The following is a 22,879-nucleotide window of genomic DNA, read 5'->3' on the forward strand; positions in this document are numbered from 1 at the left end:
ACCTTGTCATCACACAGCCTTTTCTGACAGGAATATAAAATTAAATATCACTCTCTTCAAAGCAACCAAATTCCATTAACTAAACCATTAATTTTATCTCACAGAGCATTTGAGTTGCTGATCTGCTGCCTCAACCTGTTAGTTTATGTTATTGTGGGAAGCTACAGCTTGATTCCATCAGGCACGACTGTGTCACGTCTGCCGGAGACGTCTACACGATGCTCATGATTCCACCAGCAGCGGCTCTGCTTTGCTCTGCTTCAAATATGCACCAGGTCTATTTTTGACGGATGCTGTGTCAGGCACAGAATAACCATGGATAATGTGCTCTGTGAGGTAAAACTTTTCCATATGGAGTCTCGTTAAACTGATATTGATTTTTTTAAGTGTCTAAAATACATTTTCCTGCTGACCCTGTCCACAGCAGTACATTATTTTGCTTCTGTCTGGTGCTCCTGCTGCTTCTTCACATTGGGGGTGTACTAATACACTGACTATGGACAAGTACCTCAGATAATCCCACTTCAAATAATCCAAATAACAGACTTTTAATTCCCATCAGGCACCTCTGAATTATTGTTTTTGTATGAAAATTACTTTTTTACTTGATACTATGCAGTCAATATCAATTTAAATGTCTAAGACCATTCTAAAAAGTATGTAGTAATTCTTTTTTTAAAACAAGTATTTAATGAGTGGCCAAGTATGTAAACAGGTTGGCTTCTGGTTGGAAACAGGAGCAAAGGACACCAAGAGAATGACTGATGCAAAATGCTGAAAAAAGATTTTTATTTTTAACACAGCAACAAGTTGCTTCTTGTTATGTAACAAAAAATAACAGCGATTTTGTGTTCACTGTACATCCACTACTATGTAATAAACATTTACATTCTTAAAAAATGCTATTGTTCAGTATTTTTCTGTCTTTCTTTTAACCTCAGAAAGCAATGGCCAAACTCCTTTCACTCTTCTGCTCCATTATCAGGTGACGGTTCATACTGCATCAGCTGGAAAATGATATTAAGGCAGAGATTAAAGGTTACAGTCTGACCAATACACTCAAACACATGCAGCTCTGGTTATATGTAAATTTAATTTATTTTTCCAGGATCTCACCCTGTTTCTCAGCTCTTTATTCTCCTCCATTAGCAGGTTGCATTTCTGTTGTAGGTCAGTCAGCTCCATACGGAGAGACTCGGCGTCCGCTGGATCTGAACCAGCCGTGCCGAGGTGAAGCTTGATGAAACTGAGCAGGTGGTTAAGGTCACCGTGTTGGGGTTCAGTGTTATCACTTGACCAGCTGGACAAGTGGTTCGGAAATCCACTTCTGAAATCTACTTGGCTGAGGTTACTTTTTTACTTTCCCCCCCAAAAAGTCCCTGCTCAGGAGTACTTTCCAAAAGTACAGGAACTTTGGGGTTGAGGCTTACAGTGCTTAACATTTCTGATTGGACGAGTACTTGCAGCATTTTATTTTAGTTAGGGCTTGGAACTATATCGATATTATATCGATATCATGATATGACACTAGATATTGTCTTCAGTCTGTGGTTATAAATATCATGATATTTGATTTTGTCCATATCAGCCCTACATTTCTGCAAGACAGCAACTCTTTTGGCTCAACAAGAATCTCTGTGTAAACCAAAATAAATAATTCACTACTTAATAATTTAAATTAAATATTAATTATCTACCCAATGTACTCTATGTACACTGGGGAAGGTATAAAGAAAGGCAACACACCAAAGTACAAGAAATTAAATCCTGGTTTGTAGGATCCAATTATCTACATTCTCACTCTAAAATCAATGTTCAATCTTTTTCTCAATAGATGAGAGCGCCACAGAAAAAGTGCAATCACACAGGCTGCCTTAATCATTAAATTAAATCAGGTGAATGGCTGTGTAACCCCCTAACTAGATTGCTGGCATTTTAAAGCATACCAGAAATACTTTCAATAGGTAAATACTTTATATTCACTGGCTGATATCCCCTGCAGTCATTGTCCGAAGCACAATAAACAATCTTACTTCCAGTGAGTCTATCACCAGAGACAGACAGTGATGCTGTGGCTAGTGAATACTTATCAATATTATTATAGCTGACATTTATCTGTCATAATTTCATTGTTGAAATAATATAAATTTCCTATTATCAACTCACAGCAGAATAAACATAACATTCAGGTTCTCCAACTGTGTTTCATAAGCTGCATATTATTTTGTCAGTGTATCTTATCAGATGCAACATGCACATAGTTAACGAAACTAAAAAGTTTTCTGTTTTTCTACCATTTCTCATAAAAAAAAAGACACAGCATGCCCTTGTTTTTTGAGTTTGAGGCGTCCTGAATCATTATTTAAACTAGGCTAAACCAAACCACCACCTGTTTATCATCTCTAAACGTTCTAACTCTTAAAATTAAGGATACTCCAGTGCATTGTTAGGTTTGTCGTTCTCTTCATAAAGTGCCACTAAAACTGCAAAAAAAGAAACAAAGTGGTGACAAAGCAGCATGCATTAGATGCATATTAAGATGCTAATGTCTTTGCTTGTGTACATACCGCTTGTTAAAGTGTCAAGGACCCCAGATTTTTCAAGATATCTTCTAAATTGTTCTCGCTTCGATTCTGAGGCCTGAAACATAAGAAAAAAATAGCTTACACATAAAACCACACATCTGACAGATTTTATCCACTGGCAAAATGATTGTGGCTCCGTGGTTTGGATTTCCTTTAGCTACTAATTAATAAAATTAGATGACAAAGACAAAAACTACACGATGCTTTGATGCTAGCTAGTTAGCCCAAGCCTCATGCGACCAACTATAAACTAACCTTTTAAAAATAATGATACAGAAAGTATGTACCAAATACTTACTCTGTAATGGGCCATTGCTGTATAATTTAAATGAAAATAAAAGGTGTCCAAGGTTAATTAACTCGAACTCTTGGCAGCTGAGCTGTTAGTTTGTTTCTGTCTACAACAAACAGGAAGTACATTCGTTGCCATAACAACGCCTGGAGCTGTGTACACTTATCATGTGAATAAAAATTTTGGATGAAGAAGTATGACTGAGCAGCAGTGAAAGAAGATTTTAAATATTTTAGTAAATCAAAATAATATTTGTTGTCTCTAACACCGTCGAGACTCGGTACAGTAATGAGCACCAAGCTCCCAGCGGTCGTTTCTACATGCTAACCCTAAATTTGCACAAGTCTCGCGAGAGCTATAGGGGTTGTTTCTTAATTGTGCACGATGTACAAACTGATTTTAGTTCATAACGTAACAAAGGTGTGGTTGATATGTACTAAGAATTAGCGACAAGAAACTCTTGGTTAAGTTTAGGGCAGGATCATCATTTCGGTTCGAGGAATCACTCTCGCGAGATCTTCCGCGGGGCTGGGGTTCGCATCTAAACAGAGGTCTCGACCGCTCCACGCTAACGTGCGGGCAGCACAAGTCATGTCCAGAAGGCAACCCTTGACATGAGAAACTCTCGCGAGAGTTTTACGAGTTGCGTTGTAATTATAAACGTTGTACGAATAAAATAGGTTTCGTAATGTAACACCGCGGTCGTTACGACCTAATTTTGACTAAGTACAGAAAAAAAACAGCTGACTGGGATGAGGGAAAGATCATACATTAGGTGAAAAATCATCACTCTCGCGAGATCTTACGCGGGTCTCTTGGTTTCCATTCAGGATGGGACGGGCCAACCGTTGGTCAGGTGCTAAGACGTCACGTCCTCAGCACAGACTCATAACATATATGAGCTGCCTTCACTGTACCGTTTAAACTGAGCGTAGCCTGTCCATCGTTTGGTAGATCGGCGTTTCCTCGAAGCGCTGTGCTCATATGACTTGTTTTTTTAGTGAAAACAGAAACACAGCTCGTTTGTTGTCTTGCCGGCTGCGAAATGACTTAACTCCTCGAGTTGACTGTTTTATGTTCTTTTACTTTCAGTCCTACAGACCGAGCTGCCTCAACCAACTGTCTTTTAATTTAAAATCCTTCATAAGGTAAGCTGTATTTGATGAAATACCTATACATGTCGTCGTTCAACAGGAATGCACTAGTTATAACCACTTAGCCTAACTAACAAGTTTACTGCTAGTATAAGAGGTTAATTTGCTTTTTTTTTTTTCTTTGTGTCATTACTACATCTGTATATGTCTAATATTTTGCACATAACAGATACAGACACTGAAATATTCACACAAAACTGAGGATTTTCTTATTTAAAACTAGCTTTAAAATGTTGCTCTAATATTTGGTTGCTTTTCCTAATATTTCTTGGTATTGCTCTGTCATTTATAATCTATAATAATTTTCCACTTTTTTATTACTTTTTAATTGCTGTTATTTTACATTATTTAGACATATTTGACAACGTTGTGGTGAATAAATCAAATGGACAACTTAAAATTAATTAGTTCAAATCAGAGCTACAACAATTAATTGAATAATTGATTATTAATCGATTATTAAATGAATTGCTTATCTATTTTCATAATCAATTAATCAGATTGAGTAACTTTTTTTTTTTTTTTAGAAAAAAAAGTCAAAATTCTCTGGTTCCAGCTTTTTAAATGTGACTATATTTCTGGTTTCTTTACTGATCTATGACAGTAATCTGAATATCTTTGGGTTGTGAGCAAAATAAGACATTTGATGACCTCCCCTTGAGTTTAGGGAATCACTGATCAACATTTTTCACAATTTTCTGACATTTTATAGATCAAACAACTAATCGATTAACTGACTAAATAATCAGCCAATTAATAGACTATGAAAATAATGCAGCCTTAGTTCAAATGAATAATATGTGAGTAGTTAATTTAACTAAAATGATCAAATATCTGCTTATTGAATGGACTTGAGGCTGAAAAGTGCTCACCTGTTTCTCTTTCATGTTAGTATGAATGGAATAACAAATTAGTTATGGTATTAGTTGATAAAATAACCTCTTTCTTTGGCCTCCAGTAGCTTGCATTGGGAACTTTTTAACATCTTATACTTTTACTTAAACAACACTTACCAGTTAATTGACAACGATAAATAGTTATGTCATAGAATGTGGCGAATTTTAAACTTTGATACAATACTGGTATGAATAATCCGTACTTGATAGCTCTTTTGATAAAACGGCAAAAAGAAAAGAGTTCTAGACACACAAAATCTGATTATTTTTTGTTTTTCTTCTAATAACAACTTGCACATAAGAGTGGTACAGAAAAAGTCACTGAATACTGTCTGGTTTTGCAGTGATGCAGGTCATAAAAGATACTGTGTTGTTTTCAACATGTGGCGTCAAATAAGTATAAAGGTATCAATAGGATAACAATGATAGTGGGGCTTGTTCTCTGTGGAAGAAAATTATTATTACAATCACAATAACAAACTTGCAGGGGTTGCCACAGAAGCTGACCTTTTTATCCCCAGTTTACACCAAAGTAGGTGGCAGAAGTTGACATTTTAATAACACAGAATACAGTGATTGTTTCAGAGAGGTGATATGAATGAATCAGACTGTTTTTATGAGGATCTCATGATGGGCTCACACCACATAGTTCCACAGAAACTCACTTGCAGACACGGTTCACGTGGTAATGGCAAATAGAATATGCTTTGTATAGTAGTGCTTTGTATAGCGTGGTGCAGAAACATCTGTCAAATGGAACGACAGATGTGTTTTTAGATTGAACAATTAATCAAGAAAATAATTAGCAGATCAATCGATAATGAGAATAATCGTTAAAAATAAAGACGTTTAAATATTTTGTGGCAAATCTAATAGGTCATGTCATAATAATTTTCTTTATTTGTGTCAAACCTTTCAAGATGATATTTACAAAGTGCTTTAAAAACGCTCAAATAGCTTGAGGAAGACATATAAGAGTGTGTCTCTGAAACAGAATTAAAAGAGGGTATTGGTTTAGATGCAGTTTCTCCAGGCAGGTCTCCTCACGGCTAACAAAAGGTGATCACCATTCAGTTTTAAGAACAGTTAGAAGTGCTTGAGGAATGCACACGCTCACAATGAGGTAAAAGGTCAGAAATATATTCAGGTGGCAGATCCAAACATCCTGTAAAAGTGGGAGCCTGTGGCATCTTGAAATCAATGAAAGGAGATAAAACAGGACATGCTAATACACACATGTTTTGCAGACATCTGCAGCTCCAGCACATATCTAGAAGATTGACTCCTGAGTATTAAAACAGCAAGTCGAAGTTAAATTATTTTAAGATAAGTTTCTGGAATACACAACTTAGTTGACACCATCTCACTGAATGAGGAAGACACAGTTAAAATAAACACTTAAGATTATTGGTTCACATTTTGAACAGTCATTAACTGAGAGCCACAGATGTTTTCTCACACAGCCGGTTTTTCCAGTCGGCTTCTGAACTTACAGTGAAATGAAAACATGAACCGTGAAATGTTGTATCTGGAGCCAGAGTTTGGTTTGTCCAAAAACTGTAAAAACATTTTGATAATAGATTAATCGTTTAGGTCACTGATTTAACAATTCTTCCAAACATTACCTATTTTCAGATTCTTAAATGTGAGGATTTGCTGCTCCTCTCTCTTTTACGTAATCCTAAATCGTGTATCTTTGGGTTGTGGGATTCTGATGAGACAAACAATCAAATTAGAAGATGTCACTCTGGCCTTAAGGAAACTTTCTAATAGCCAAACTTTTGAGCCAAACTAAACTCAGCCCAACTTGAAAAAGTTTTACCAACTAATAATGTTTTATTGAGATAACTTACTTTTCTTATTTAGATAAACTTGAATATTTAAGTTTTAGAAACCTTCAAAAATCTGTTTCAAAAATTGTTGACTAAACTCATAGAAGTGACAATGACATTTTCACTTTCACCCTTCAATTTTCAAGCATCCAATTAATGATAGATCAGGTTAACAGCTGTGAACTGTGAACAATTTTTGATTTTGGTTTTCTAGAAATCAAAGATTCAAGTTTATCCAAAGCTTATAGGCCTACAAAACTTTGTTCATTTATTTCAAAACCTAAGTGTTTGACTTTGATTCAAAACTAAAAAAATCTAATGAAGACAGTTGCCTTGAAATTATGAGTTTTCTCAACTTTTATAGTGCATCTTTTGCAGTTGTTCTTGACATGGAAACATTTGGAAACACTTGCTTTAGACAGTTAAAGACAAGCAGGAGGAGATAAGCATTTAGGATTCTTCAGACAAAACGTATTGATGTGAAACGTGCTGAGATCGACCGGACAGATGAACACATGAATGCTGTCAGACTGCAGTGATAATTTAAGGGTCATTCACTGTCGCTGTAACTGTTTATTGATGAGATAACCTCAGACCACCTGCTCCACGCTATCTTTGTGCCATTCTTGTCCTGTTATGTACCGTGATAAGACTGTACAGCCTACATCTCTGCTGTCATGTGAACATGTGAAATCCCCAACCCAACTCAATCCCCCTCCTCCAGAAAAACCTTCCTGGATGACGTCAAGAAATGCACTATCATCACAGCATCACAAATATTTTTCTCAGTTCCTGAAATAGTTGTTTTTAGAAAAGGTTTTTCTCCTGCAACCGTCACATTTCTGCCTATCAATGCCAAATAGCAGGAAGTGTAAGAAGTGAAACTCATAACACTTTCACAGACAAATACAATGATTTGATATCATTCAACAGCTTAAATAAGTGCAAAAGACTTTTGAAGGTGCACCAGACTAATTATTTCTGATGTATGTATTTATTTTTATTAATGAGTAATATGTCCATTATTTTCTGGATAATTTGTTTTGTTTTGTCATAAAAAAAATGTCAGGAAATAATAGAATACAATAGAATAGAATTTACCAGACTCTGAGGTGATGTCTTCAAACAGTTCACAACAGCTGTATTAAGAAGCTGTATTAAGGCTTTTACCCACACACCTCCAGCTTTGTTTCCACACCTGCATTAGAGCCAAAATGCCTCTGATTTATCCTATGAAGGTTGTGATATTGTACTAAAAAATACCTCAGTACTGCACTGGCCTGTGAGAATATCTAAAGCAATATTACATGTTTAATTATTATTTTATCTATTTTTATTTAACTTATATGAAGACTGCTACTGACTGCTGTATCGTTTTTGCTTTTGAAATTACACAGACATAATTCAAACATTCATTACCAAAGACAGTTCAAGCCGATGTTTTACATATCCTATTGTCATGGCTCACTACTTTTATTTAATAAAAGAAGGAAAGCTGAAGCACTCTTTTGGAGCAATGATTGTGCACATTTTCAGAAATTATATGATTAATAACGGCACCAGAGTGGGGAATTGTGTGGTTAAACAGCAAGTATATCTACGGCCTAAGTCAAAAGGAAAAATGTTTTTTTGATATTGTATTGTGGATTTTTTATCGAGGTATTAATGTGCCTTGATTTTATAGAATTGTTACATTCATAAAAATCCTGGATCAGGTATCTGAGAGTAAGCGAGTCTATAATTATCTCATATAATGTAATTTATTATCCCTGAAACAGGACCTCTGTACTTCCCAGCAGCAACCGTACACCAGTTTATAACCTGAGCCAGACTGTACAAGAATAATAGCAGTTGTATCAAATCCATGCATATTTTTCAACAGACTGGAATCAGATTGGTACTCAGCCAATATGCAAAGTTCAGAATCTATATGGGGAAGGAAAAAATGTTATCAGTTTTTCCCCAGAGTTGCCTTCAGTTTGTTGTTTGCATGTTTCAGGCTGACCTTTGGTTTAATGAAATGTTTTGATAAATTTGGAAAGAGATGTGTGTCAACCCAAGGACGCGGGTGTTTTCTCAGTTCCTGAAAAAGTTTTTGAAGATTTTACCCAACAACAATAACAACAAAACCACACTGTTTTTATTTGTGTTTGACCTTTTAATTTAACCTCCTCAGGTTCCTCTTCTGTGCAGTACACCAAGAGACAAAGTCACCCTGGGCTTCATCATCGTCTTCATCACTTCACTTCCTGTTTCTGCAGCGTACCCACTCTGAGCATCAGTAACTCTCCTAAGTGCAGGTTTGGTCAAACTTTTCCAACATCTTCTGAAATCAGCATTGTTTGTGTGTGTAATAATCAATTTCTGCTGATGTGTTGTGTCACCTGACTGATCTGTCACATGTTTATCTGACATCCTCTTTTTGTGTTATTGTTTGTGTGTCTGTTAATGGGTACCTCTGGCTGTGTGTGTGTGTGTGTTTTCCCACAGGCCTCCTGGACACCATGACTCAGTGACATCATTTCACCGACTTAACATTTCCTGGGTCAGCTGAGTGCCATGCCGCTACCAAATGGCTACTCCATCAACCCGAACCGTTCGGACCAGAGCGAGGACGAGGAACCGCTCATCGAGAACGATGCAGGTGTGTTTGACTGTGCAGCAGGTGTTCATGCAAAAACTCTCTAGACAAGTTCTAAATCCTTATTATATGTTATATCAATATTGTGATATGAGATTTGATATGAGCTTAGATTTTGGATGTTGTTATATCATGATATACATAATATCATTTGCCTTTACCCATCTTCCACATCATTATATCCACATTATTGATGATTATTTATCAGCAATTTCATTGTGTTAATGTTTTGTGAAAACACCAATGTCCACATCACCCAACCTGAACTACTTTATACACTGTTCACTGTTAATTTAATCTACACTGATGCAACATTTTCTATAAGATCCTCACAATTGCACAATTTGAGACTTAAAGTATGTTATTTTAGAGAAAAAGTGTATTTCAAGATACATATCATATATCATGGAATAGCCTAAAAATATTGTGAAATGATTTATAAGCCGTATCGCTTAATCTTGTGATTGTCTTGATCGGTTTATTATTTGATCTCATAAATATCCTACCGGTCAAAAGTTTGGACAAATCTTCTCATTTAATGTTTTTTTTTCTCCTCTTTTTTTTGTATTATTTTTCTACATTGTAGTTAAATACTGGAGGCATCAAAACTATGAAATATGGAAATATTATGTAGCAAGTAAAAAATGTGAAAACAAGGCAAAATATGTTTTATATTTTAGGTTTTTAAAATGAAAAAAGGCTCTAGCACACTGTCTACATAAATTCGGGAAAACTGCTAAAATGCCCTTATATAATATTGAGCAGTTTTCCTGCAGCTGCTCTGCCTGAACTCTCTGTGATTGTGGAGTTTCCTGCTGAAGAGATAGCTTTACTTGTTGCAAAAAGTAACTGCTGGTGGTGTTTAACCTGCTGTCAGAGGAGATTTGGACGACCAGAAGGAGGAAGTTTCAGAAAAATTCCAGATCCAGTTCAGAGATCCGGTCAGAGCTGCTGTAAATCACCTCAGTACAACTCAGTAGATTTATCTGGGAAGTTGAATAGTCCGTAAATTCATCTTTTTTTCTGCATTAATTTTGTTCAACATGCATTTCGGTGCTTTTTGCACATAAACTCAAGCAAAAGACCGTAATGTGCTGAAGCTTTCTTGGCTTCTGTTGACAACATGGAAAATATGGTGTTCACAGTAATGGCTGCTGCGTGCAACATGCTCTTTAATTTGTTATGTAGTAGCTCTGTCACAGGTCAGCCCCTCTGGTTACTCAGCAGATGCTTCTACACATCAGCACCTCAGTGGTTAGACATTATACCTGTTGGGTAAGATCTTAATGAGGTACCTGACCATCAGATGGTTGTAGTTAAACTGATGGTGCAGTGAGTCATGTGCTGCTGAAATAAACACAAATGAAGGCAGCAGCGTCAGCTGAAGTTGCTCGCTCAGAGTTTCACTGCATCATTCATTCTCACCTGCTGATGGATTCTCCAGCCGCTGAGCAGAAACAATACTGAGATGAGTTTTTGCAGCTTTTGCAGTCTCATGTGTTGATACAAAGCTGTTCAGCAGAGTAGCAGCTTTGTTTGCAATATCTGGCTAGAGACAGTCAGTCAATATCCACGATAAGAGAAACAAGACAGTGCACAGAATCAGACAAATAATAAACGTTTGTATAAAATTACATCACAGTATATAATAAAATGTTTGCTCCATTTCCAGATTCATTTTAGGAGTAACTGCATTAGCAATGACCTCATGCAGAAACCTACGTCAGGTTAGGTGGGAAAACGTTTTTAGAAAGGCTTGGGAAAGTATTGTACAGTATTGGGAAGATCTAAATCTAATGCAATTATCTCTTGTGTTGTTAAACACAGGAGTGAATCCTTGCTGAATCTTAAATATTTAGAGGAAGGGAGTAACAGTGGGTATTTTTCCAAATTAAAAAGTCAATATGTAAAAAGACAAAGACACAAAAAAGTGTAACATTAAAGGGTGATCAAAGAAAATGTATTATTTTATTTTTACAGCAAACAAAAAAGTGAATTAAAAGTAGTAATTATAAATATTATATTAACATTTTCTGATTTGTGACAGTGTGTTTTTCAGATAATTTGATGTGAGTTTTTTTTAAATGTTTTATTCAACAGTCCCTCCGCGGTGCTGCTCGGCTCGCCTCAACCTGGCCATCCTGATGTTCTTCGGCTTTGCCGTGGTATACGGTCTCCGGGTCAACCTCAGCGTTGCCATGGTAGCCATGGTGAACAGCACAGACCCCAGACCGGCCGAGAACAGCTCCGTGTTCCACGCCTGTCCACTGCCACCAGGGATGGAAAACACTAGTGACGCTTCTCTACAACCTGAAGGGGTAGCTTTTTTTTTTTTCTCACATTTTTCTTTTTGCTGATTTGTAAATGTAGTAGAATATTAACCAAGACATTTGCACCTAATACAAGACAGCATGTTCTCAGTCAGTGTATGTATTTATGTATTTTAAACAGACATACTGTGTACAAACTTTATCAGGTTTTTCCTTTCACGAATGCTTTTTCACCATAAATTCTTCCTCTCTCCGTGCTCGTGGCAGATCCCCGAGTACCCGTGGGACTCGGAGACTCAGGGCTGGCTGCTGGGAGCCTTCTTCTTCGGCTACCTGTGCACACAGATCCCGGGGGGATACCTGTCCGGTCACTACGGGGGGAGCAAGTTCCTGGGTTTCGGTGTTCTGGGCACGGCTGTCCTCACCCTGCTCACCCCTCTGGCTGCCCAGCTGGGCTCCTACTGGCTGTTTGCACTACGAGCGCTGGAGGGCTTCGGCGAGGTGAGACTGTGTTCTCATTATCGACTGATCGAAGATGTCTCATTTTGTCCACAACCTAAAGATATTAAGTAAAGAAACTTAGGCACAGTCTCTGCAGATATAGTCACCACCACAAGTGTCTAATGGGTAGGAATAGGGTTTATGTAAGATGGGTCTGTACATAGTTTTTCAGGAAAATGTTTAAGATTATACTTTTAAAGAATAAGATACTTTCGTTTAACCAGAAACATACAATTTACCACTCCAATCAAAGCCACCAGACTCTGTTTACAAAAATACTCATTTTATTATCGTCATCTTCATTCAAACTCAACAGACATAAAATAAAATTCATGAAATCTTACCATTTCTTTCTAAAAAAACGTCTGTTTCTGTAAGTGGAGTCTGGTGACGTTGGCAAGACCAACACAGCATCTGTTTTCTAGTTAAACACAAAAGACAAAACTCGTAAAAGCTACAACAATGAACTTTCATATTGTGTTGATTTTGGAGGCCCCTGTGGACAAAAGCTATAATGTTTTCACCCTAATAACCACAAAATATAAGATCAAAAATCAAATTATCTAAATAATAATAATAGTTTTAACTGGCTAACATACTACCAACTGTGACTTTGCCTCGGAAAATATAAACGCAGCCTCATTTCATCTAATTTTAAGGAGCATCTGACCTGCCTTTAAAAATAACTTGCAGATGGTCTTGTTAACATATGGAGGTCATATGGAGGCATCTGCATTAAACTGAGACTGTTAAATAACCAGTTAGTAGGTTTAAATAAAATATCTCTATAGCGATCCTTTTCATAATGTTGTCAGACTTAAAACAACAATCTGATTAACAGATTATTATTTTGGTGTATAAAATGGCAGAATCAAATCAAAATCATTCCAGATGAAATATCTGTCAGTTAACTTATCAATTAATAACTTTAAGAGCCTTCAGCTGTATTTTATATCTCAGATGATTTATTATTGCCTGCCTGGCCTCCTGCCTCCATGTTTCTTCTCCAAGGGTGTGACGTTCCCGGCCATGATGGCGATGTGGGCTCGGTGGGCTCCTCCTCTGGAGCGCTCTCGCCTGATGACCCTGTCGGGATCTGGGGCCAACTTCGGGGCCTTTGTGGCTCTGCCGCTCACCGGCTACATCTGTCAGACGTTAGGCTGGCCCGCTGTCTTCTACATCTGTGGTGAGAAACGCACACAAACCCAAACACAGTCAACATGGCACGCTCTCACAGGAAAGATGCCAGGAAGGTAATCTGCAGCTGCGAGTTCAGAAAGGTCAGAGGTGCACGATGATTGTACTTAGAGTGCCGAGGCTATAAAAAAAGCACAGGCGCCTGAGCAATCAAGCAAACAGAGCAGCTGCATTCCCGCTATTAGACTTGGGGGAGCAAACGTGACTACCACTTATTCTAATCTTGCACCACAACTTTTAGCTGTAGCAAGGCACCCATGCACAAAAGTACTGTTTTGCTATTTCATATTATCATAGTCATTAGCAGTACTGTTCTTTGGATTGTGACTAATAATGTTAGTGTGCTTTGAACATAATGTGTTCCTCTTGCACGATGCATTTACAGCAGTTTGATTTTCTTATGTCATCAAGCATTCACTGTCCACATCGATCTTTATTTACCGCCTTACAATAAGTGTTTCTCTCTCTCTCTCTCTCTCTGTCTCTCTTTCAGGGGGTGCTGGTTGCCTCTGGGCGGTCTTTTGGTTTATTTTTGTATCCGAGGACCCTCGCACCCATCGTCGAATCAGTAAAGAGGAGAGAGATTACATCATAAACTCAATCGGACCTCAGGTGCACATGAAACATTAACCAACATTTTATTTGCTCTGGCGTGCATCTCAAGTTAATCAGTCTTAGCTGGTCAAAGACGGGAAGTGTCGTAGTGTTGTTTGAAAGACATTTACACTAGAGGCCCGAGATGACTGTGATATCATCTCATCGTTTCTGTGAATGGGATGTTTTTTTCTTTGTTTGTTTGTTTGTTTTTCTTCATTAACCAAGTTTGTCCCATTGAAATCTTTTACAAGGCAGAGCTAGCCAAGAGTAACAGCAACCCAGAGTTTTATCAGTAAATTATAGTCAGTCTCATAAAACTGAAAATAAACACATAAAACCTTTGACAACCTAGACTCAGTTGATTTCAGCATAACTTTAAAGTCATTCAGGGTTAGATGTAGATTCTGTAGACTCTTCCATGCAGGAAACACAAAATGTCCAGAGAATAAAGATTATGATTTCCATATTTCAAGTAAAAAGAAAATAAATAAGTAGAAATTTACCAGTGACTAAAGGCTGAGTGCACACAAAGGAGAACATGTCACTTTTAAATATGATACACAGTGATGCAAAACACCTGGCCGTATTCTGTAACAGGTAGAAAAGTTGGACGGCTGCTCTTTGTTAGTAAAATATAAAACTTTAGCTTCAGCTTTAAAGCTGTAACATGTAACATTTCTGCATTAAAATCTCTAAAAACATATAAATACGCGAAGCGAAGCTGCCAAGAGGATGTTTTATGTAATTCCTTGGAAGGATTTTTTAGCCGCACTTCAGTCCAGCTGTATGTCACAAAGGGAGAAAGGGAGTTTTGGATGTACTGAAACTGAAACTTGTCTCTCGTGTTTCCACTCCATATTGGAGAATTTAACTGCTTTGCTCTGTAATGTTATACTTAAGTTCCCTCTCAAACTTCCCTTTTCTGTTTGCCCTGCTGTTCTCTATTTTCCTTACTTTCTCTTCCTCTTTTGTTCCTCAGCTGTTGGTTTTTGTTGTGTTTTATTCAAAGATTATACCAACACGTCAAAATGCCTTTAAAAAAAAGAATTGTCTTTTCTGTCTTAAACTTAAAATAAAAGCTTTCCTGTTAGTGTGTGTATGTAATAGAGAAACCATTTTATTGTATCATAATATTAATGATAAATTAATGTCCTTTCTTTCTAATTAATGGGACTTTTTACATATACATGTGGTGTTTTCTAAAGATGTTTTCACTAATCTGAACTGCAGGGTACAGGTCATGGCTGGTCCGTGCCCCTGCCCTCCATGCTGCTGTCGGTCCCTCTGTGGGCCATCATCATCACCCAGATGTGTTCAAACTGGTCTTACTACACCCTGCTCACCTCCCTGCCCACCTACATGAACATCATCCTGCACTTTGACCTCAAATCGGTGAGGCTTCGATTCATTTGTTCCTCTGTTTCATGTCAAAAGTGACAATTAATAATGGTGATGTCCGATTCCATTTAGCTGCTTCAGTTTCAGGGTTTCCTGGTCTCGTGCGTGCCAGCTCACTGTCACACGGTCGTGGTTTACTTGGAACACAGCAGGATCATTGTTAATGTTATTAGTGACACCCGTGCTTCTCCTGCTATGACAAGTAAAACTGCTTACTGCTGTGAAAAAGTCCTTCTGTATATCCACGAGTAATCTAATATCTATTTAAAGAAATACTCCAGATGTTTGGGGGTTTGGTCTGTAGTTCAGTTTGAGTCTTTCAGAGATGAGAACACAGATGCTTGAATCAACCGTCTGTCCGTCAATGAGTATCTTGTCCTTCAGTGTTTACGGCTAACACTTTAATTTACTTTATCTCATGTGATTGAGGGCAGTAACATTATTTCAAAAAGTAAAAACTGAAAAATGTGGTAGCACTATTATAAAATAGTACTCAGCCTTTAATTATGTGTGTTCATGTGCGTCAGATTCAGGCGAATTATAACTGACTGAAAATGACATGCTATGACCTATCTAATTTACTTGCGGAGGTGGTGCGTAATAGAATAAAAAGAAACATGGGATTTTCAGTTGCTTACCTGAAAAAGATCCAAAAGTAAATGGGAAATTAAAGTGGCTACGGAAAACCTTTTTATTGTAGTGATTTTGGACGACTTTGTGGACAAAAGTTTTAATGTTTCCACCGCAGACTCATTTCATCTGATTTCAAGTAGAATCTGACCCGTTGGCAAACGATAATCATAATTATAAACAGCCAAACTTCTGGCAGATGATCACTAACTTATGTAGGTCATGTAGATGCATCAGTATTAAACTGAGACTGTTTCATTACCAGTTTAAAACTTTTTAAAATAATGCTAGCTGTTTTCTATCACTCAGTTTAGAGTAAAAGAGCACTGGAACAAATTTAACATATTAATTAGTGAGCTTTAGAGGTGCTGGTTAGCATGTTGTTGGTTTTTTTAACCTGTGAACAGAGTCAGGTGAGCTGTTTCCCTCTGTTTCCAGTCTTTATGCTTTTTGTCAAAGTAATTTTTATTGAAGGATAGATTCAAGTCATACAGTATACTATAAAAGATATTTTTCCCTCCATTTAACCTTTCAACAACAAAGAACCCACCTCACATTTATCCCCTCCTGTTCTTGCCTTGAATGTCCAGAGGTAAAAGTTCAACACAATACCGTTTCATATGAAACGATAAAGCAAAGTAGGAAGTGAAAATGATCAGGAATTAAGACTGAGGACAACATGAAAAGAGTAATGGTAATAATAGTAGTAACAAAGGAAGAAAAGAAAACGAGAAAGTAAAAAGGGAGGAGAAAGGAGAAAAAACAAATAAAGTACTTTAATATGCTTACTTTAACATCTCTTAAAACTGGAAAAGGACAAACAACCTGTGCTGATCAGATCCACGCTGAAGAACAACGCCTCTGTCTGTTTCTCTGTGCAGAATGGTTTCCTCTCTGCTCTGCCGTACCTCGGCGGCTGGTTGTTCTCGATACTGTCGGGCGTCGTGGCGGACCTCCTCATCGAGAAGAGGGTGTTCAGCGTCACCGTCGTGCGTAAACTCTTTACGCTCTTAGGTAAGGAAACTTTTTCCTCTCAGGTCCTCTTTGTGTTTGACACGTACACATCACATGTGTTTGCACTAATGTGAACACCTGGGCTGCATGAGTGCTTCTGTCACCAGTAGTTAAAGAAGTATTCAGATACTTTACTTATGTAAAAGTACTATTACCACACAGTGAGAATAGTCTGTTACAAGTTAAAGTCCTGCATTCAAAACCTACTTAAGTTAAAGTATTCAAATATCAGTTTGAAAAGCAAGTTTCAAAGGTTGTGGTTGAGCTCATTTTAGCTACTTTATTTACTGATGACTTGTTCAGTCTACAGCAATGCAACACATTCTGTAAGATCATCATATGTTTGTTTGTTTACAGCCGTTTTCAGCTTTCTGACGATGCATTTGCCAGCTGATACAAGAAGGTTTTTAAGAGTTTATTTACATTAAGAAGAAGGAGGATGCCGATCAAGTGTTTTATGTTTCATTCTGTGTTACAACTAAAAGACACAAAGAGAACCAGTAATACCAGTGGTGTTTTCTCACAGTGCACTGGTCTCCTCCTCCTCCTCCTCTCTGCAGGTATTTTGCCGTCGGCAGCCTTCCTCGTGGCTGTGAGTTACGCCGGCTGCAACCACATCCTCACCGTCACCTTCCTCACGCTCGCCTCCACCACAGGAGGGGTCAGCGCCTCCGGAGTCTTCATCAATCAGATCGACATCGCTCCTCGGTGGGTGTTTCTGTACATGCTCTCTCCCCACTCACAAAATCATTTGTTAGGATTAAAAGGACAGTTAACCCCAAGTTAAAAATAATTATTTTCCCTCTTAGAAAGCAGTTCCTGTCATGTAGGAACTACTTTCTTTCTAGTGGAAATGAAGTAATTCTGGTAGATTTTACCATAGAAGAAAGTAGTTGTGATTTTTTTTCGCACTTTTAACACCTCAAGCTGAGTGCCATCTAGTTTCATTATATTTGAGAACATCTCTACAGCTGATACCTTCAAAACCCTCAAGTCACATCAAACAGTCTAGATGGATAAACAGCACAACAGGCAAGAAGTAAAATACATATTTTTGATTTAGGGGTGAACTGTCCTTTTAAGGCTGCATTTCACCCCAAGAAGTCTTTGAACATCAGGTTTAACTGGACCAGCAGACCAAAACCCCCAAATATTCTGGTTACACTAATAAAAAACACAGAAAAGCAGCAAATCTTGACATTTACAAACCTGAAACCAGAGAATGCTTTGCATTATTCATGACTGATTATAAGAATTGGTGCCAATTAATTTTTCTGTTCATGAACATGTCATTTCATTTTGAGTCAAGACTGGATAGGTTTTCAGTTTTGGTCCTTCTGATAGGGGAGAAGAGGATCGATTCTGCAGCATCAATTCTTTGATATTCACAAAAAAAGCTTTGGTACCGACTCCTTTAAATAAATATAGATAATAAAATTAAATTAATACTAAACGTGGGTGGTTGCATCACTTCCGAATGTTTTCAGTACTTGTTTTGAGCGAACAAACAGCTCTGATATTTAACTTCCTTGTGTCACATGACTGTGGAAACCTATAAGACATGAAGACTGAGCGTGCAGCTGCAGACAGTCACACACATCTGCAGTGATCTTGTGAGAGAATGGCAGACAGGAAACTTATAAGGAGGCTGAACAAAACAAGATGATAATTTGTTATTAATGACTGTAAATAATGGTCAGTATCAGCGCAATTGTAACAGAAAGTTTGAGCATCATATAGAATTAAAGAAAGCTTTGTATCATCCATCCCTACCTCGTTACTCATAAATAAAGACTGTTGCACACTAAAATAAATCATTTCATTTCATGAAAAGTTTTAGGCAGATAACTTACTCACTCTTTCCCTCTGTTCACTGTGTTTATAAACTATGTCTCTTCTTTTTCCTGCAGGTATGCTGGATTTCTTCTGGGAATCACCAACACATTCGGGACCATTCCTGGAGTCGTGGCACCCATTGCTACAGGATACTTTACTGAGGATGTAAGTCTCTGAAAGTGAATGATTGGTTCTGTCAGTTTAATTACCACTATAACAATAATAATAAACTTTGTCTAGCACTTTTCTCACAAAGGTTAGAATGTGCTAAAATACAGGTAAAACTCAAAAATAACAATAGATAAAACAGAAGGATCAATAAAATTAAATTAAAACTATCAAGGGAAGAGAGGGAAGATCAAATCCAGCTAAGTATTTAATATTTATAATTGCTTTCCTGTAAAGGAAAGTTTTTAACTGTACAGTATGCAGTCAGACATTTGGAGTACACACACGGAGTAAAAGAGCTTCTTATGTAATTGATTTTTATATTTGAGGCTTTTCAGTGAGATTTTTTTGGCCGAAGCTTTGAGTGGTTGATTGTTACATTTGCTGTAGGTGTCATTCACGGCCACTAGAGGTCGCAGTAGACCACCAGCATCTCACACCAAAATAAAAGAACAGATTCTGTTACTATAATGTTACTGCTGTTTACTTTTCACCTTTTTCAGAAACATATTAAAGTGCTCTGTTTATATGAGAAACTTACTCACCAGGCTGCCATGAACAGAGAAACACACACAGAGGCAGTGTGGCTTCATTTTCTGCTCATTACTCTACTATATCTGACATCTACTGAGGCTGAATATTAATTATAGTATATATAATAACTGTATATTACACCACTAAACATAAAGAAAAAAATGTGGTCTTTTAAATATTATACACCACAGTGAGTTGTAGCTGCATGGCTCAATCATTCAAACCCAACATACTGTGACTAATTTCTAAATCATCTTAAAACGTTCCTCTGAAACCTACAAATCATGAACCATTAAGTGATCAAAACAACTCTAAACAAAAGAATCAAGGTTAAGATTTTTTTTCGTAATTCAATACAGGATTGCACAATGAAATAAAGTTATAGGCGCCTCCATGATAGATACACAGAACATGCATACATAGATATTCAAATATTGAAATTAGAATATGATCAAATAATAAAAATAGGCAGTATAATAGAGGAAAGGGTACTAAAGGAAGAAATTAAAAAGAAAAATAAATTATATTTTCCAGGATGATACACAGCTATAAACTGCATACTGTCACACACGCACAAATTTGCATCTCTTCTTCGCTGGGAGTTCAGCTGTGGTGAACGTGGGCGTGTTGTTCGTCTCAGCAGGCGACAGCCACTCCCCTGCATTTATATACATGTGCACGTATTCACAGCCCAGCTCTTAGGCTGTGACAGAGAAGACCAGATGAGATTAAAAATTGTTAACAAACACATTTATTTACAAAAATGATAAGAAGAAAGAGCAAAAAAATCATCATGGAGGTCAGTAGTCAGTAATGGAAGTGTGTAAGGGTGCAGGGAAAGTGTGTGGAGGAAACCAAAAGTACAACTGACGTGTCTGTAATGGAGGAGGGAATCTCAGGGGCGGAGAGATGGTGGTGAACTTGTATATAAAACCACACCCGGCCCCGATGTGGTTCATAACGTTGATGACGTGACTGGATCCTGCAAAATAAAACAGAGCTAGTAAAACAGGGACACAGTGGAGTGGAGGGGTCACAATATAAACACACAAAATAGGTAAAGTGTGTGCAATATCAGCAAAAAGAAAACTGTGGCAGCAAAACTAAAGTAGTAGTAGCATGAAACCAGCATAATAGTGAAGCTGAAGAGTCTCACAGCCTGAGGAAAACAGCAAATAGTCCTAAACTTCCTTTTTAAATGAGTTTTCTCCAGAAACTTAGTTCTTGTGTTGACTTACTCCCAGGTTCTTTGTCACACTCTCTCTGTTTAGATTTCCACTTAATATCAGACATATTCCAAAGGTTATAGCAGCAGATTAAGTTAAATATACGCATATACTGTACAAAACAGGTCAGTGAAGTAATACACCACTGACGTTCCCTCTTCTGCTCTGCTTTCAGCACACCCTGGCAGGCTGGACAAAGGTGTTCTGGGTGGCGGCGGGGATCAACGTCGGCGGCGCTCTCATCTACACTATATTTGGCACCGGGAAGCTCCAGCCGTGGGCCGTCACAGAGGAGGAGAGGGCAGAAGCTGAGAAGAAGAGGAGCAGGTCCATCTCTGCATGACACATAAATATGTAGCTGATACAGTCAACAAACACATTTATTTACAAAAATCGTAGGAAGAAAGAACAAAAAAAAAACATCACAAAGAAAAGTGACAGATGTTGCACTGCTGTAGAAGACATGTACTCAGTGCAGAAGAGGGGGTTTAAATTATAAAAAAAAAATTATAGGGATATGCAGTATTCACACTTAAAATAAAGGGTGGGAGAGACATGTACAGACAATATTATTAACACAGCAGAAAATAACATTTACATCACTGGACCAGGAAGGTTTCATCAAGAGGAAATGTCAGTGTTTTAATTTCTAGTGTTTACAGAGAGTTTTATCAATAATATGCACCTGTGTTTCTGGTTTTAGAAAGTTTATACCCAGGTGGGCATTTCACTGATTTATACAGATAATTCCAGCAAGAAGAGTTTAAAGGGACAGTCTGGATTTTTTGAAGTGGGGTTGTATGTGGTATTTATCCATAGTCAGTGTATCACCTACTGCAAATTAGTCACAACATTACCATTAGTTACACTGTTGCTACATTCTTGAAATGTTACAATGTAGCAGGTATTAACATTAGGTAACATTTCTTCAACATCCTCTGCATTTCCTGTACTTTATACAGTGGCGTTGCTGCAATACTGCTAAAACTTAACATTTCCAAAAAGCGGTGTAAACGTTGGAACAACCTACCTGCAATGTTTAAAATGACGTCCTGGCGACAACGCTCATCGACAACACACGTCGCAAAAGTTTCGTTGTGAATAACCAACCAAACTCCAACGGCAAAACTAGTAATTTTACATCACAGAACGCGGGAGTCGCTGGTCTGCCGTTGCCTCGAACAGTTAAGTTTGTTTGTGTTATTTTGTGACTTCAGTGTTTTAAAGGACAGTTCAGATTCATAGAAGTCACACAATAACACAAACAGACTAACAGGTTGAGGCAGCAGAGGACGATCAGCTCCTGTGTTCTGCACGTAAATTTACTGTTTTTGTCAAAGGAGTCTAGTTGAGCAACAGAGCGTGATATTTGTCCTATTTTCCAGCAGAAAAGGCTTTCTGACAGCAAGGTAAAGCAGTGAAAATATCCCAAATATAGCGTACACTTAAACTGATTTTGATTTTACACATTGCTTAGCTTCCTTGCTGGCACTTCTCTGCTTCTGCAAACTTGGCGCACGCCGACCGCCATCTACTGTAGGTAATCGACCGACACTGGATGAGAACCTGATACAACTTCAAATAATCTTTACAATCCCTTTAAGGATTATAGAGCAGCTTTATACATCAAATCTCATTTTAGGCACATTTTGAAAGTAGATTAGTGTCAGGTGGCTGCATGTGTGGACAGATTTGCACTGACATTTAAAAAAAAGAAAACACACAAATGATTCAACATCTGCTGCCTTATCAATCCGGAAACCGTGATGACTCGTCTTCCTGTTTTGTCTGCTGTTGCTAAATGTCATTGAAACATTGTGAAACTCTTTATATTATAACTGGTGTTACATGTGATATACAGCACCTCAGGTTAGACCAAAACAAATCAAACTGTGTGATTGTTTTAGTATGTTTTAGTTGTTTTTTTCTTTATCTGTGAAGCAGATGGGATCAAATGTTTTATGAACAAGCTGCACACTTTACAGAGTAGGATTTTTAAGAGATGCTTTGTTTACAGCTGAATTTGTTTTCTGACCACTTCTAGACTGTTCATTTGGGCCAAAACAAACACTTTTCACTTATAGAAATACACCAAAAGCCTTATATTT

The 22,879-nt window shown here is 37.5% G+C and overlaps 2 protein-coding genes across 3 annotated transcripts; one reads left to right on the plus strand and one right to left on the minus strand.

The window, feature by feature from the left end:
- Positions 1 to 772: 772 nt before the first annotated feature.
- Positions 773 to 3,135, minus strand: mycbp (MYC binding protein). Its single transcript, XM_084738811.1, has 5 exons — positions 2,884 to 3,135; positions 2,568 to 2,640; positions 2,435 to 2,483; positions 1,117 to 1,246; positions 773 to 1,007 (listed from the first exon to the last, which is right to left on the minus strand). The coding sequence occupies exons 1-5, from the start codon at positions 2,896 to 2,898 to the stop codon at positions 963 to 965; spliced, it is 312 nt and encodes a 103-aa protein (XP_084594937.1). The 5' UTR covers positions 2,899 to 3,135; the 3' UTR covers positions 773 to 962.
- Positions 3,136 to 3,790: 655 nt separating this feature from the next.
- Positions 3,791 to 21,265, plus strand: LOC146313386 (sialin). 2 transcript variants are annotated; one of them, XM_084739163.1, is made up of 13 exons: positions 3,791 to 4,025; positions 8,936 to 9,059; positions 9,250 to 9,403; positions 11,501 to 11,718; positions 11,938 to 12,171; positions 13,183 to 13,357; positions 13,862 to 13,980; positions 15,196 to 15,357; positions 16,875 to 17,007; positions 17,568 to 17,715; positions 18,918 to 19,008; positions 20,947 to 21,146; positions 21,195 to 21,265. In XM_084739163.1, the coding sequence occupies exons 3-12, from the start codon at positions 9,319 to 9,321 to the stop codon at positions 21,112 to 21,114; spliced, it is 1,533 nt and encodes a 510-aa protein (XP_084595289.1). In that variant the 5' UTR covers positions 3,791 to 4,025; positions 8,936 to 9,059; positions 9,250 to 9,318; the 3' UTR covers positions 21,115 to 21,146; positions 21,195 to 21,265. The 2 variants fall into 2 exon arrangements, with proteins under 2 accessions (XP_084595289.1, XP_084595290.1); XM_084739164.1 differs by lacking the exon at positions 21,195 to 21,265 and having other exon boundaries at positions 20,947 to 21,150.
- The last annotated feature ends 1,614 nt before the right edge of the window (positions 21,266 to 22,879 follow it).

Source organism: Lutjanus erythropterus, chromosome 16, assembly GCF_056507025.1.
Source record: "Lutjanus erythropterus isolate fLutEry1 chromosome 16, fLutEry1.hap2, whole genome shotgun sequence".
In the NCBI taxonomy this organism is placed as follows: Eukaryota; Metazoa; Chordata; class Actinopteri; order Lutjaniformes; family Lutjanidae; genus Lutjanus; species Lutjanus erythropterus.

What these genes read in the sequence shown, in the direction of transcription:
- mycbp (XM_084738811.1), bottom strand. An exon ending in AAACCTAACAATGCACTGGA is followed by an intron (nt 1,247 to 2,434) that starts GTATCCTTAATT and finishes CCACCTGCTCAG; the next exon opens with TTTCATCAAGCTTCACCTCG. An exon ending in ATAAAGAGCTGAGAAACAGG is followed by an intron (nt 1,008 to 1,116) that starts GTGAGATCCTGG and finishes ATCATTTTCCAG; the next exon opens with CTGATGCAGTATGAACCGTC.
- LOC146313386 (XM_084739163.1), top strand. Translation starts at nt 9,319, where the DNA reads ATGCCGCTACCAAATGGCTACTCCATCAACCCGAACCGTTCGGACCAG. An exon ending in GCTCATCGAGAACGATGCAG is followed by an intron (nt 9,404 to 11,500) that starts GTGTGTTTGACT and finishes TTTATTCAACAG; the next exon opens with TCCCTCCGCGGTGCTGCTCG. An exon ending in CGCTGGAGGGCTTCGGCGAG is followed by an intron (nt 12,172 to 13,182) that starts GTGAGACTGTGT and finishes TTCTTCTCCAAG; the next exon opens with GGTGTGACGTTCCCGGCCAT.